At 37.8% G+C, this 16,936-nt stretch overlaps 1 protein-coding gene across 1 annotated transcript in view; it reads right to left on the bottom strand.

The window, feature by feature from the left end:
* HDAC9 (histone deacetylase 9) overlaps window positions 1-16,936 on the bottom strand; it is a 654,335-nt gene that overhangs the window by 187,609 nt on the left and 449,790 nt on the right. The window contains exon 16 of the mRNA XM_046668931.1: window positions 13,467-13,516. Within this exon, the coding sequence (XP_046524887.1) occupies window positions 13,467-13,516 (50 nt within the window). The remainder of the gene's footprint in view (window positions 1-13,466; window positions 13,517-16,936) is intronic.

Genomic DNA, 16,936 nt, shown 5'->3' with positions numbered 1-16,936 from the left:
CAGTTGACCAAATCTTCATTGCTGTCAGGGATAGGATAAAGCCACATTTTTCTACCCTGGGTACGAACATATCAAGAAGGGAGATGTGAATATTTTAAAAGTTGATCAGTTTTTATAGGTAGAAGTTTTTTGTTTGTTTGTTTTGCATGTATGTGTTTGTTTCTTTTCTTTTCTCTCTGAATTCCTTTGCAGTATAGGCTAGTTATACTATGTTCCAAATACAGGATGACTGTGAAGCTTAGAAAGCAACTGATTGTAATTTCATGGGGTACTTGGGTTGTTGTAGGAACACCTTATATTTATGAAGCTGCTGGTAAACAACAATTTCTGTTTTTTAAGCCACCCAGTCTTTGGTATTTTTTATGGAAGCCTGAACAGACTGATACGGATATGAACCTAAAAGAGATTTTCTATATTGCTTGTTCTGTAGATCTCTTCTTAATGATATATAATGAGAACTAGTGTTAGGTGCCATGAGCACAGGGCTACGAGTGTTTCTGTCTTCAGGGTGTGACACATAATATATGCTTAATAAATTTTTGTCAAGGGAATGAATTAATGAATGAGAACAAGTTAATTCAATAGTGACATATTTCTTGACAGGGTTTGATTGTGGCTAAAAAGCCTAAAATGTGATATAAAAATTCCTACCCCATTCAAGTCCTGCAATACATATAGAATATATTGAAGAACATTTCTCTCTTTATCAATTAGCACCACACCTACACTGTAGCCCTCATTTACGAGAATCAGGTGCCTCCTTTCCCTGGCTTGGCATCCAGAAACATCTGGGACACTCCTAGTGCTCCAGACCTCTTTGTCATGGATCACCCTTGCTGCTCATAGAAACTTCCATGCCCTGCAACTATTTTCCCAAAGGAAGCAAACTCTCTAAGACAGTCAGCCAGATCCCCAATGACCAGCTAATTGGAGCCTGCTATCTGATCTCTCAAGTAAAAGGAATTTTTTAAAAAGCTATTTTAGGGGCTGGCCCCATGGCCAAGTGATTAAGTTTGCGCACTCTGCTTCAGCAGCCCAGGGTTTCAGCGGTTCGGATCCTGGGCATGGACATGGCACCGCTCATCAGGCCATGCTGAGGTGGTGTCCCACATGCCACAACTAGAAGGACCCACAAGTAAAATATACAACTGTGTCCCGGGGGTATTTTGGGAGGAAAAAAAAAAGAAGATTGGCAACAGTTGTTAGCTCGGGTGCCAATCTTGAAAGAAAAAAAAAGCTATTTTAAATTTGGATAAAGCACATAGTAATGCCATATTTGATCCCCAAAGAGGATGATAAAGCATGTTTCATTAATCACTTCTACTTCATAGGTAAAGAAATTGAGGCCCAGAAAAATTAAATGATTTGCCCATTTGTGGTCATACAGGATCTTGTCAGAATGGTCCATGCATGGATCAGCAACATTGACATAACATGGGTGTTTGTGAGAGATGCATCTCACGCCTCATCCAGTTCTGTGGAATCAGAATATATACTTTAGATTTGTAGAATCACTTTGGAAGAAGTGACAGTGTGAAGATTTGAATCTAAATGCTCTAACTTCTAAATCAAGTTTCTTGCCCATGTGCTTCATCACAGGGGCTTCTGAAAACAACGCCCCCTCTCCCCTCACGAGTCTCCCTAAAGTGCCATGATTCTAATGGGAGAACATCAGTTGGGTAGGTACATCAGATGAGACCTGAGAGCTCCAGAGCTTTGAAGAAGCTTTTAAATCATAGCTTTGAGCCAGCAGCCTATTTATTCTCTGTAAAACCAGACCTAATTAGGGCAATAAATCAAATTGAGGAAGTGTCCATTCTCTACACACAGCTGCCATTGATAACCTACATCATCACATTTGATCCTCAAAACAATGCAGTGAGAGAGGCCTGATTATTTCCATTTTACAGATAAAGAAACTGAGGCTCAGAGAAGTCAAAGTAATTACTTTTTTTTTTTAAGATTTTTTATTTTTCCTTTTCTCTCCCCAAAGCCCCCTGGTACATAGTTGTTTATTTTCAGTTGTGGGTCCTTCTAGTTGTGGCATGTGGGATGCCACCTCAGCATGGCTTGATGAGCGGTGCCATGTCTGTGACCAGGATCCAAACCAGTAAAACCCTGGGCCGCAGAAGCGGAGCATGTGAACTTAACCACTCAGCCATGGGGCCGGCCACTAGTCAAGCAATTATTAACAGAAGCTTGGCATTGCTAGGGCTGAGCAGAAGGACACATCCCCTAAAAGTGTAAAACCACTCAGGGACAGTTCTGCAGTTACTGAGGTAGCAACACTTCAAAACCTCTTGAGAGATATCTATGACTCTGTGTAACTGTCACTTTTTTCCTCCTGTAGGATAATGGTAAGAGTCCTATTTGTGGGCAAGGACCTATGGCATTCTTTACTGTATTCTTTTGCTGGCTCTGCAGACTGTAACAATGGGTGTCCACCCTTCTCCCATGTGATACAACGTTCTAGCTCTTTGAATGTCCATATTCATTTCATGTTAGATGTTCTGCTGAAACCCTGAGACCTTTGAAATGGAGCTGGGATGGATTTATGAGGACAATGGGTGGGTGAACCCACATGCTTTCTCTCTTTTGTTCAACACTGGGAGGAACACATGAATGACAGCCCATTCCCTTGGGATCACTTCTAGGTTATAATGCCCACACCTTAGCTTCTTTAGTCATGGTGAGATGAAAAAGAAACAGAGCAGCTACACGGAGGACCTTCAGACTCCAAGTAAAACCACAGATATGATGAATGAATACTGTGACCAATATTCCATATGGAAAGAAGGCGTGAACTATTAATGCAGCAGCTGGAGGAGATAAGGGGCATGCCATGTACACTAATGCTCTACCACAAACTCCCTTCCAGTATGATCAACTGCTTTCCGGCAGCTCCATTGACCTTGCATGTGCAATTTCTAGTCACTCTTCATCTTCAGGAAAATATCCCTTTGCTATTTACGTGCCAGGAACAGAATAAGTACAGGAATATGTTTGTTGTGGCAAAGTGCTACATCTTGAGACTCTAAAGATCCTTACTTAAGATACTGGTGGACTCAAGGATTTGTCAATAATATATGGATTCCTGTGGGTTATGTGGTCAGTCAAGGAATTTGAGAGTCCCTATTGCAGTTATTCACAGTTTCAGTGACCTGCTGGTCAATCTTACTGAGACTGAATTAGAGATAGAGCCAAGTAATACCATTTTAGTATTTTCCTACTCCTTCTTCATTTAATCTGACGTACATACTGTGTAAAGGGTATTTCATAATATGCTAATCCTTGTAGTCACTAGACAGTGCATGTTAGAGCCCTGTCCCTACCAAGACAGCTTAATAAAATTAACTCTGACTCAGTCAGTGTGTGAAATGAGATTCTCTCTAACTCATCCCACAGTGGTTTGGTCCAAGAGCAGAGATTTTTCAGTGGTCTAGTCAGAGTTGAAATGCTGTGTACAGCTGCATAAATTTTTTACCCCAAGTTAATGATGTCTGAATGCACAGATTTAATACTTTATAGGAATTTCAATAAAAAAGAATATGCTCTTGGCAAAAGAAACAATTGTGCTTTCTTATGGCTAGGGTAATTCTCATTTGGGAAAGGAGTGTTGACAATCATATGAGGTTGAAATTATGGCGAGTTGTGTGTACACAGTACTGTGGTTAAGAGCTTGAGAATCAGGAGATTTCTACTTCACCACCTACTAATTGTGTGACTTGAACAAGTTACTCCCCTTGCTGAACCTTGGTTTCCTTTTCTGTAGAATAGGAAGCCTCAGTTATACCTTTAGTACTAAGACTCCTGGGATTGTTGTGATGATTAAAAGAGATGAGGTAGGTTATCACTGGAAGCTGCTGCAGGTAAAGAATGGCTGCCCTCTGATGTGAGGCTGTGAATAAACCCAGTTCTGTGAGAATCAGTAAGGTATGTTTTAAAGGGTTCTCTAGAGCCCTGCCTAGACTAGGGCATTTCACCCTTCCCTCTACCTAATAGATAATTCCATCATTAAAGTGAATCCTCTGGACACCATTAGGGTCAAAGTTAAGTATTATTATTTTAGACGCTTAGAGTACAGCCCTAAATAACTTAGCAGAAGTTTTTTATTGGTTGATCCTATTTAATATTGAAGTTACTGAGGATTAGAAACTGAGAGTTAATAGTAAAAAGTAGCCCTGGTAGCCTGACTCCAAAGTTTGTGTTCTTTGCACTGTATACATGCAACACAAAATTGGCCACGAAGAAATAAAGAAGTCACCATCCTTTGGTCTATGCACTAGCCTAATGGGATCGACAAATCAGTTACCCTGAATCTCACAGCTAGATATAAATCAGCAGGGACCAGCCAGAAACAACCGAGGCCACAATGTAACACTGTCATTAAGAAGCTGCTAAAAGGCACATGAAAAAGCACTGGGAAATGTCATGCATGCAAATGTCAGGGCATTTTCATTATACTTGAAAATGGGCAGGTGTTAAAACACTGTATCTAAGTTGCAACTGCACAATTTATATAGAAAACTATGTCTAAAAAACGTCCCCAGGGACTGGGAACCCCAAAGCACATAATGCTGCTAAGATCTGGAGCCACCCAGATGTCTCACAGCACAGGATCTGCTATTGAGGCCCAGATTTTTGAGTGCTTGGATAACTGTGCCCCTGCCCTCAAGCTCCTCCAGACCTCCAAGGTCAGATCTTAAGAGAGATCTTAGGATCTCAAGTTGTGCCTGTAAATCCAACTTGCTCCCCTGCTCCATCACCACACCTCAATCCAGGAACCAAAATGGAAGGCAAGAACTCTGTGTGTTCTGGATAGAACAACTGTACCCCCAACTGTCCTCATCTATATGGGTGGGAATGAAGATGGGGACCTAGAACTCTGAGCAGTCTTGACAAGCCCGCTCTCATCCTCTCTGAACTTTCATTGCTTCCCCATCACTCTGCTTGGGACCCTCAGTACAGATCTCATTATTCTCTGTATCCCTCTTTAAGTTAGTCAGCCATCAGCCAGCTGGGGACCCTTAATACCAATCTCATTGCTCCCTGTAATACTCCTTATGTTAGTCACCACAAGAAGCCAGGACTCCCAGGTCATTTCTTACCCATCAATTCTAATCTCCAAAAGGTAATACTTCCCATTAACCACCATTTCTGTCCCCCAGCCCCATCAGACTCCATACTCCCTTCGTTGCTTTCTTTTTTCCATAACATTCATCGTTGCACACACATATTTAATGTGTATTTGCTTATTTGTCTCCCCTACCAGAATCAAAGTTCCATCACAATAGAATTTTTTCTGTTTTGTTCAGTGCTCTACCTGCAGTTCCTGGCATATAATAAGCACTCAACAAATTTTTATTGTATACATAAGTGAATAAATTTTGTTAATGAATTCTGCCCCAAGCTGTGGTAGGCACTAGAAGCTGTGAGTACATCAAGTCCAAAGGCACAGAGAATAGTCTATGCCAATTAGTACTGGGCCTTTGACTTCTCTCATACTTGTTATTAATGGAATAGTGGACCGATGCTGGATATTGTACTCACTTGCTAGCTCTCAGAATGAAGATTTGATGCCTTGATCAAAGAAAGCTGAGACAGGAAGGTTATCTTATAAAATATTTCATCAGAAAAATGACTTTGGATCTTGCTCAACTAAGAGTCCAGATATTCTGATTACCTTCAGTACATATCCCTATGAACTCTCAGGTCTTTCTTGCTAAAGTTTATTAATAGAAATAAAATAAGATTAACATAGAGTATAATGATAAGCATAATAAGTGATATGAGTGGAAATTGAAAAGGAAAAGACATAAAAATGTAAAAAGTATGAGGCTACAAGTTGCTCCATACTTAGCACACAGGAGGTTCTTAATACCTGTTTATTTAATAAATGAATGAATGGATGTTGACACGTCTAAAGGAAAGACAATAAGTTAGGAAAAAAAAGTAATCTCTTTAGGAGCAAAGAATTTCACTACAGGCCTTCGGTTTTATTTCTTTTACTTCTTTGCCACATTTCAAAATGGTATAGGATCAATTTGAGAAGTCTTTATAGATCATCATTAAGGATATCTCCATGTGTCCATAGTAAATATTAATCAGAGACCATATCAATCATATCATTTAGAATATGACAACAGAATAAATTAACCAAATGATTTTGGATGCTTATCACTCTCAAATATATTAGTCTTTTAATAGTCTTACTAGTCTTCATAAAAACAATGACTCAATTTATGCTCTGTTGCTAAGATAAATCATTGTTTTCGTCTTCCTTTATTTTACTTATTATTTTATATTTAAAAATGAGACACTGCACAGTGGTTATAATGCCTCTTGCCTAGGAGTCAGAAGCTATGGCTTCTACTCAGGGCTTTGGAATGATTAAGTCCTGGGGACTCTGCTGTGAACTGCCTGCTATGGTTCAAGCATTCAGTTAGCTAATTGCTTTTAGTTTTGGATTTTGAAGGAAAAGCAATAGATTACTTGAGAATTTAGAAGTTATGCTTTACTAAAGTTCCTGTCTAAATACTTCACAATGACAAATCTAATAGTGATGTGTCAATATTATATATTGGATATTAGTTTGTTACAGAGATGAACAGCTGGGTCTGGAACTATCCACGGTAGAAATATCACAAATGAAAATATTAGTGAAGTTTTTTCACATGAAAATGAAAAGCTGAGATGGGCCAGGGTTTCGCTACATTTCAGGCTGCACAACATAGACGCTGTCCCAATGTTCCTTTTTTCTAAGTAGCCCCATTTCCTTTGTCAACTCTAAATTTTTGTTTGACCTAATGAATTATGTTTTCTTGACAGTCAGAAGCAGCATTCAGTGGATGATTATATATTCAAATATTTTAATTTCTTAGAAATTTTGTTTCATAGAGCCATAGAGTTCCTGAGTTAGAAGATTAAAGCTCATCAACTCCATTTACCTTCAGCAACCTCAGAGTCTAAGGCTCTGCATGCTTATAAGCAAGACACATAGACAAGAGGAGCAAATTATTATAGAACAGAGAAAAATGATAGAACAAGAAATTCCAGAAATAGATGTTTCCTTCTTCCCTGCTATTGACATCACTTTGGTTGACATAATTGAACATATATTTTTTATAAGTTATGTGGTCCTGAGAATGTAAAAAACACATGTGCAATGCTTTGATAATGGCTTTGTGTGTGTGTGTGTGTGTGTGTGTGTGAGGAAGACTGTCACTAAGCTAACATCTTAATATCTGTGCCAATCTTCCTCTATTTTGTATGTGGGATGCCACCAGAGTATGGCTTGATGAGCAGTGCATAGGTCCACACCTGGGATCAGAATCTGCGAGCTCTGGACTGCTGAAGCAGAGCACCTGAACTATGTTCACGCAGCTGGCCCCATGTTGATGGCATTTGACAACGGAAGACTTTCAATAGCTTGCTAGATCCAGGCTTATTTTAAGAAGAAAATGAAACTAAAATTTCAAAATGCATCCTGTTGTACTTAGCCATAATGTCAAAGTAATAGAAAGAATTTAATCACAGCTAAGTGAATTAAGGAAGAAATTAAGGTTTCCATTTCTAACTCTCCTCTTTCCTGCAATGGACACCAGACACTTAAATATTCTATATAATTTTACATTTTGTAGTAAACACAGGGTAATGTATATATGTTTATTTCTGTGGGGAGTATTGTCTACTTCCCTGCAAATATTATTGAGTATAAACAATTAGCATCATCTAAGCAGTACAGAAATTTCCTTTGTTATTGAGAAGGAATTCCCTAGCTTTCATAATATTTTGTACTATATTTTCCAAGGCTGGGGCAACACGATCTTTTTGTGGAATCCACAGCATGAAACAAAACTCTCAAACAGTTTCATTAAGGTGGCTTATCAGTTTTACTTTTTCCAGGTGCTGTGGGGTGTTCCTGCTAGTATCATTTACAACAAGTTTAAAACTAACGAAAATCCAAACACAATTAGGAAGGGGAGATGGGGAAAAGAGAGATTCCAAATCAGAGTGGATCTTTTTATTGTGCTGGAGGGAAGAGGACTCTGATGCCCCTTTGATAGCAGCAGTGGAGGAAGTGAAGCACTGATTGCAAGCCAGGTTTGAGTTGACCATTAATACAAGAGAATCAATGTTATCCTGATTACTGCATGTAAGAAACAGATGCCACCCCCTCCTCTTTCTGCAGATATAACAAAATCATTGTGCCAGCTCAGGATAACAGTGTGAGAATAACAACATGATGCATATACTTATGATAAAAGCAAGAGGTTCTCATGTCAATATCAAAACTTCAGGGACATCCAAATTTTGGTACAAACATTAGTTTAGTGGGGTTTTTTGAGGAAGAATAATTCCCTGCTAATTGGCAACAGATTGTGTAATTGTCAAAAATATGGTGTGTTTTTATGGCCTAAACAAATAATGCCTAGATGTGCCTTCTACCCTACATTCATACCCTCCACACACACACACAAACTCATACAAACACACTCATTCCTAATTGTTCTTGAAAATTTAGCTTAAGGACTGCTTGAGTACCCCCACACTCCTCTTCTTTCTTTTCTGTTCTGGAAACCCCCTCCTCTGTGCTCCCACAGCACACTTATCAGAATCAGCCCAATGAATACGCTATGAGCAACTGAGAAAAATGATCTTGTCTCATTAGTCTTTGCATTCCTATAGTTTGTCTAATCATTGGCAACAAGCCTTATCTTATGTTTTCTACCCTTCACTCCTCATATGGTAGCATATGTTACGCCTTCTGAAATACTGATTTTGTTACAAAAACCACTCTAAATAACAGGAGAAAAATGTATTAACCAAACCTTTCTGTTACATTGAATTTAACTATATGTCCATAGATTTGGTCATAAAAGAAATCATTTCCTGATATTATAATACAATAGAGAAAGTCAGAGCAGTCCTTTGAAAGGTTTGCCACTGGTACTTTTTTTTTACTGTTATTGGGGAGAATAAATGTGGAGGAGCAAGGTAGCGTAATAAATGAGAAAATAATACAAAGGTATAAATGTAGCTTAAAATAAAATTTTCTTCTGAACATATGTACATATATATGTAATATTTATATACATGCAAATTTTATATATTAGAGGGGAAAGCTTACATTTGAAACCTCACAGAATGAAAGAAAATTTGAGAGATTTCATCCAAACTTGCCTCCTGTATATACGTATAGTTAGTATATAACTGAAATGTCTGCTGAAAACCTCAGAGCAATTGAAATGAGCCTTAAATTACCTCCCCAAAATCAACTAATCCTTCTCCCCATTTCCCCCTCCCCAAATCACAAAAATAACATCCCTGACCCCTAGTGTGTCAGATCCAGGTATAATCAAATAGAATATGGACAGAGTAAAAATTTGTAATAAAAAGCTGGGTTTGTGTTCAAGATTGACTGAGTTACTGCTGGAGAAGGTGCCTTGATTAAACCTCACAGAGCCTCATTTTTGGCACATCTTAGACCAGTTATGCAGGCCCAGATTCTGCCCATGCTCTGCAATTCCTCATTCCTCCTAGGAAACTGTTCTGCCTCTTCCACAGCTCCTCCTCCTCCAATCAAGGGTCTGACACTGCCCATTGACCACGTTTATTTTTCTGCCTTTGGCACTAGGAGCTTGTCTGTTGTAGGATAAAAGTGGAATTCTCTGCTGTCTGCAGGGCTTTCCCCAGGGAACAGAGCATGAAACCCAAACTTATATATAAAATCATATCCTGTTTGCAAACATCATATTCCCTTTGCTTCTCACTAATCTGGTCCTGTAAACCCCAGCACAGCTTGAGAGCCCATTCCTCATCTAAACAAATGCCATAAGCCCCTTTATACTTTTACAACCATGTCAAAAAATAATATTGCCTGCCAATAGTGATGTGATTGGAGTTGCCTCCTCCGAGCCATAAAAGAAGTGCAGAGTCTGTTATCAATTTCTCTAAGTGTATCAGGGGAATTATGGGTCGATTCAGTTCCAAGTTATAAATGACAACTCAAAAGCCGCAGAAGCGTTTGAAGCTGGGAGCTGATGACGACATTATCATAAAAGCCTGCTCGTCCTTGCTTTTGTGGGTTTTTTTGTGGCCTATCAAGTGAAGAGTGAAAAATAAGGCTGAGAAATGACTTCAAGATTTCTTCACACAGCAGCAGGTCAGATAGCCAGGAAAACGATCACTATTTTTAGTGATATACCCCGAGGAGTGAGAACTAAAGTGGTCCTGCCCTGGCTTTTGTTTCCACCAGAGTCCCTTGATTATCTATTTCACTCTACAATGACCAATTCCTGGGATTTGGTAAAATGCTCTTTTCAATTGGTGCATTTTCTTGTAGTGTAATCACACAGGGATCAGAAATGAGTCATGCCATAGTAACTAAACAAAATGAGAACCAAACACAAAGGAATTCGGAAACCTTGAGATTGTTGCTCAAAACGCAATTCTGGAGAGCACACTTTAACGCACTTTAAATACCATTTACCCTTTGAGCTACTTGACCAACATTGTTAAATTATCACCTGCAATTTTAGGGGAAAATATAATAAGTAGGGATTTTCTGATTTCATAATGTCCCTGGTAGTCTCCTCAAAAGCAACTAATTCATCAGCATTCAGTAGGTATATATTAAATCCATCCAGTAGAGAAATATATATTTTAGGTAACTAGAGTTTACTTTAACAATTGGGGAGCATTAAGTATTTTGGAATTTAAACCAAGGGTCTATCTTAAATAATTTGAACCAGAAGAGTGCCTTAAGACAAAAGCAATTTCAGTGGTTCCCAAACTCACTAGGGTGCCCCCATGTTACCAAGTTGGGCCATTCCAAATTCATACTGGGTATCTTTTGCATACTTAATATGTCTAGGATTGTCTTGGAGGTAAAAATTTAGACTGGTACAAATCCAGAGGACCCAGAATTTCTCTTAGGACTTATACCAAAACCAAAGATCTTAGGGGCTAAGATGGTTCCTGAATGTCTAAGAACACAATGTTGTTCCTAAAAAAAGCCAAAAGGACTGAATCAAACCAGTTCTCAAGTATCAACAAGGACACGCTTGCTCACACACACACACACTCACACACTCACTCACACTCACCTAGACCCACATAAACACCACCAGAGGGCTTACAGGCCAATTTGACAAACAGACGTGTCTCTCTTCAGCCCTTTCCAGCATTGATGGAGTCAAACTAATCCAGTCTTTCTCCTCTTGCCTCTACTTGCCCAAGCTAGACTTACCCACCACCACTGCTGCCACCATCCAGATTAGATCAGTGTTTGGGGCTGTTATTAAGGACATATTCTATGACACCCACTGTTCCAGAAGCAGCACTCACTATTCATTCCTTGGGCACTTCTAAGAGTTTATTAGAGCAGTTCTGGCTAAAGAATAAAAGTCACCTTGATCTGGGTTTAGAGCAGTTGAGTAGAGGTACTTTGTGTTCAAGGGATAGTGAGTTATAGGCACAGTCCAAGTCAGACTTGGGAGGTGGGTCCTAGGGAGCTGTCCTCATTTCGACTCTGGATCAGCAATTAAATGTACTTTGTAAATGTAATCTAAATGTAAAAATGTAATGTAAATGCAAAAAGAAAAAACTCTGTAAATGAATAGGGTTTGATGACTACCACTCTTCTAACAGCTTTGATTTCCTCCCCATCACCTACCCACTAAATTGTCCTTAGCTAAGTTGTCCTTAGCTTTGTTTCATTCTTCGCCTCATTTACAGGTAATCTTACGGCCATTCTCTTAAAATAGCCACTTATGATGTTAGAAAATAAACTCAAAAGTCAATGAAACCCACTTTAGAAGTCAGTTTATCCTCTGCTTTTTAGAATGATTTTGCAAGCTCCTGGCTTGACAGGAGATTTGCTAAAAACGAGAAGGATTAATGTAGGGTGGTGATTGTCCTGTGCTCGGAGTCAAAAAGCAAAGCTCACTGGGGAGCTGCCACAAAAGGGACCACACTACACCAGCTGCACAGCTGCACTGCCAGGCTTCAGGGGCAGTGGATGGCCTGTTGAAGATGAAAGCTGTGGAAGGTCCTAAAATGCTCTTTTGGAACTCCTCCACATGGACATGCCCGTCAACCTCATACTTTCAGCCTTTCACCCTTTGCCATGTGACTTCAGGAAAATAACCTCAGTTCTCTGAGCCTTTAGGTTCTCATCTGAGAAATAGTGTTAATAATAATGACTATTTTACAAAGTTGTTATGAACCTTGGTTGTATGTTAGTAAACTGTAACGTCCAATGCATATTGATACAGTTGCTATTCTTATTTCTAGAGGGCAGAATCACACGTGAAGGAATAGAAAGATTATCCTTGCTAAATCTAACATCCCTAAAATGACAGAATTAACTGAAATTATATGGGATTTCCCTGTATAAAATTTAGTTATAGCAAAATTTTGCCTAAAATCTGACATACACAGGACTAGTTTTGTTCTTTCCCTTCAATATCCGAGAAACCTAATTGACTTAAATTCCTTTGTCCTTGGAAACCTGATCTAGAATGATGTTGTCCTAACACAACTTAGCACTTAGTTCTACAGGATGACAGTTTGTTACTGGTAAGAGTTAACTTTAAATAGATTGCAGGTTATAGGCTACATTCTAATCGTCCACCAAAATGTAGACATTTTTCTTCACATGTCGCTGGATTCGAACAAATTTCTCCTTGAAATGTGGTACAAATATCCTGAGTCAAAAAGTCTTTGTTAATTATTGAAGACAAAAATGACCCCAGGGGTTCACAAGCAAAATGTCCCACAATGCAAAACACTGAAGTTTATGCCATTTTCAGTAGAAATATAATGTATGTGCACACTCAGTGTGACTCTATTGAAAATTGAGTTCCTGTACAAAATGGTGTTAAGCCCTCTTGTTACTACCTGTTTCCAGCTATGTAAAAGTCTAGCTAAGCCGCTTTCATGGATGTGTGACCTGTACAGTTACACAGAATCCTGCAGTTAGAAGGGCCCCACACTTGGTTCAATTTGCTATTGTTGCCATCTTGAAATTCTTAACTTTTTTTTTTTTTGAGGAAGATTAGCCCTCAACTAACATCTGCTGCCAATCCTCCTCATTTTGCTGAGCAAGACTGGCCCTGAGCTAACATCCGTGCTCATCTTCCTCTACTTTATATGTGGGACGCCTACCACAGCATGGCTTGCCAAGCCATGCCGTGTCCGCACCTGGGATCCGAACCGGCAAACCCCGGGCCACAGAAGCAGAGCGTGTGCACTTAACCACTGCACCACTGGGCCAGCCCCCTTAAAATTCTTAACTTTTGAACAAGAGGATCTGCATTTTCATTTGGCATTGAGCCTTATAAATTATGTAGCCAGTCTAGTGTAACTTTTACTGAGAAGCAGCCTTAAACACAACTGAACAGATAAAGCAGATATTTTTGGAAGTGTATGTTATTAACAGCAGTAAGAAAACTCATACTTACCCCAATTCCACCACAAGGTAATGAAGAAAAAAACTTTTGAGAAGCGCCACCTACAGTAAGAAAATATGAAAAAACACGTAAGTTTGGAATATAACTATAGTTTTTTAAATTTTTGCTGTTTTTTAACACATATTATTATATTAAGTAGCATTTAACATTTGACTCAGGAGCAAACTGATCAAATTTTAGATAGGTAAGAACTTAAAGCAAAAGAATACAAATATTATTAGATGTAGTGTCTATTGCCCCACATGAACAAACACCCATGAAGTTCGAGTTATATCACAATATCTTTTTTATTTATAATTTATTAATTATTTATTATAAATAACTTGGCTAGTCACTGTCACTTTTTAAATTTTTCAAATAGTAAAATAACTATTCAAATATGGACTTACTCAATTTCTACTTCAGATATAGCTAAGACCAAGCATACTATAAGCCTTTCCAATAGCCACAATTTTCTAAACAAGTCACAAAACACTACAAAAAGGATACCCTATTTGGGGGTCTATACAATATAAATAAAAATACACGAGCTGGCCCCATGGCCAAGTGGTTAAGTCCTTGTGCTACACTTTGGTGGCCCAGGGTTTTCCCGGTTCATATCCTGGTCACCAACCTGGCACCACTCATCAAGTCATGCTGAGGTGGCATCCCACATAGCTCAACTAGAAGGACCTACACCTAGACTATACAACTATATACTGGGGGGCTTTGGAGAAAATAAAATATATATATACATATATATATATCTTCTTTAAAATATACACCAAAATTTTACTTGTGACTGTGTCTCAGAATTGATATTTCATGGAATTTTTAATCATTTTGTTTACTTCCACTTTTATTTTCTACATTATCTACTATATGAATAGAGAAAACAAAAGTAACGATTGCTGAACCAGTCCTGATGGCCTAGTGGTTAAAGCTCGTTCTGTGCATGCCACTTTGGCAGCCTGGGTTTGGTTCCCAGGCGTGGAGCCACACCACTCATCTGTCCGTAGCTATGCTGTGGCAGCAGCTCACATAGAAGAACTAGCAGTATAACTAGAATCTACAACTACGTACAGGGCTCAGGGGAGGAAGAAAACAAAAACAAAAACCACTGCTAAACCCCTAAGACTAAAGTGTGCCCAGCAAAGCAATTAAAGAGAAAGGCAGTAGACATTTCTAAATCATGGTCAAATGGCTCTAAAGTGACTCAGACAGGTCACTTGGGAAATTAGCGGTAGAACTAGGTACAAACCTCTGTTTCACCTATCCCAATTCATTTGTTCTATTGATGATCAATGAAATAAATAATAACGAAAACTGAAAACAGGTTTGTGATGGAATTCACATGCCATGTCAGTAAAAGTTTAAATAGATTTTACTGTCACAGAACAAAGTTTATTTTGAAAACAATAAACTGTATGAGTTGATTTTTCAAATACAATTGCTAACAGATGGAAAATGATAAAGAAAAATGTAAGTGCAAACAAAAAAACATCTCTTTATATATAAGGATCTTCATGGAAAAAAGATGAGAAGTCAACAGAAAAAATAAATAAATTATGGAAAAATACTAAAACTGGAATACTGATGTCAGTAAAAGAAACATAAAAAAATGATGGATAGCTTGGGGGAGGAGTAAAGTTTTCTTAAGTCGTTGCTCATAACAAAGATATTTCTGTATCATTGAATATTTTGCAAGGATGTATTCATACGTCACAGGTGAAATTGAAATATATTATGTTGTATATTTTAATGTCTGAAGTCTTCATTCCATAGTTAGTGAAAAGGAGTAAGAATACAATGTAATAAAATAATTTTTAAAGTAATTTTTAAAAATTATTAAACTCTAAGGGAGTAAGAAAAATAAATGATATGCTGCTTAGGGAGAATTTTATTTAATAATGTTTACATAGTACAAAACAGCCAAATAATAATAATTTAAATTTAGTAGTGTGTAACAAATTTTTCATTCACTGACTTGACTGAATTTATTTTTTAATAACATTATATTATTATAATGTTATCCATAGACTGAGATCTGGCTAGCCACAAGATAATGAAAACTGGTAGTAAGAACGACAGGAATATTAATACTAAAGAAAACGTTGCACCAGAAATGATTTGAGAGAATGTTTTTAAAGTGTCACCTTACAGGGTCTAAAGTATTTAAAAAGATAAATGGTGCCCATTTTCAAATCTAATTATTTTATAAGCTATAGATGTCTTTCAAGATACAAAGACTGATAGGTCCGGTCATAATGAACTTTTACTGAAATCCTTCCTCCTAATTCCAGAACATAACTATCGAGTAGTAGTATCAATTTAACTCAGAAAATTCATACAATTGAATGAATTTCAATTCAATGTGTGTGCGCATTGACACCTCCCGCCTGATCTGTGCTGGGAGGGATTAGGGGAGAAAGAGTGATGTATGAAAGTGAAAGAAAGGGATGGAGAGAAAATATCTTGATGGTTATGAGTTTCTATACATTCACACATGGCCGCTTCCATCTGGTCTCTTAGATATAAATAAAAAACAAGCCACAAGAATTCAAATTTAACAAAGAACAAAAAAAATTATAAAAAGTCAAGTTTTTAAAATAATGGGATTATTCACTTAGAACTTGAATTAAGGAAAATTAGCTAAGTTTCTGGATTCACGGGACAAACTGAAGTAGTTCAGAAGTGTCATCAAAGTTGAATTTAGTGTTTCACATCAAGACCTCACAATGCAACATCTCTGTTTATTTTTACTAGTGCAGCTAGCACACAACGTTGAAATTGTTGCACTGATCCCTGAGAGGTGACTATGGAACTCCACACGTGTATCTAAATCTAATTCTAAAATCATCAGCTATATGAATATTATCCCACATTAAATACTCAAAACTAATGAGATAAATGGCCAATTTATTTGGCTTAAAACTGTAAAATTAAATTATTGGTCCTTGGTGTTTTCATTGCATACATATGTGAAAAAGACCTTTGCCCAAGTTCTAAGTTATACATTGGAATTCATTTTTAAATCATCAAATTTTCAAATGATATATATGTTGAGTATTTTGAGAAAATAAGTTTTGCTCAAAAGTGTCAAATTTCATTTAAAAAAAAATGGTATTGCCATGTTTCCTAAGTAAATCATTGGAAACGGCCAAAGTTCAAATTTCATGTTTTTTTACAAATATGTCTTTTCTCTTAAATTGTGGAATAATAGTTGTTTTGTAACATCCTTCAGACACCTAGGTGTAAGTTTGCCCCCATTAAATCCAAAGTACCTAGTCCTATGCCTCGGTTTACACTACAGTAAACAGAAGAAGAAAAAGAAAAATGGGGAAGGGTTCCTACTTGTATTCTCTTAACCAAAACAAAAAATAATCAAAGTATACATGGCTTCCTATCTTTAAATGTGTGAGTATTCTGACCTCATAAAACCATGGAAGTTAATGTCTGGTTTACTTGACCTTTGTGGGAAA

The sequence above is a fragment of the Equus quagga genome, chromosome 8, assembly GCF_021613505.1.
Source record: "Equus quagga isolate Etosha38 chromosome 8, UCLA_HA_Equagga_1.0, whole genome shotgun sequence".
Taxonomy (NCBI): Eukaryota; Metazoa; Chordata; class Mammalia; order Perissodactyla; family Equidae; genus Equus; species Equus quagga.
Note: the sequence above shows the minus strand (reverse complement) of the source record. Positions and strands in the feature narration are given on the sequence as shown.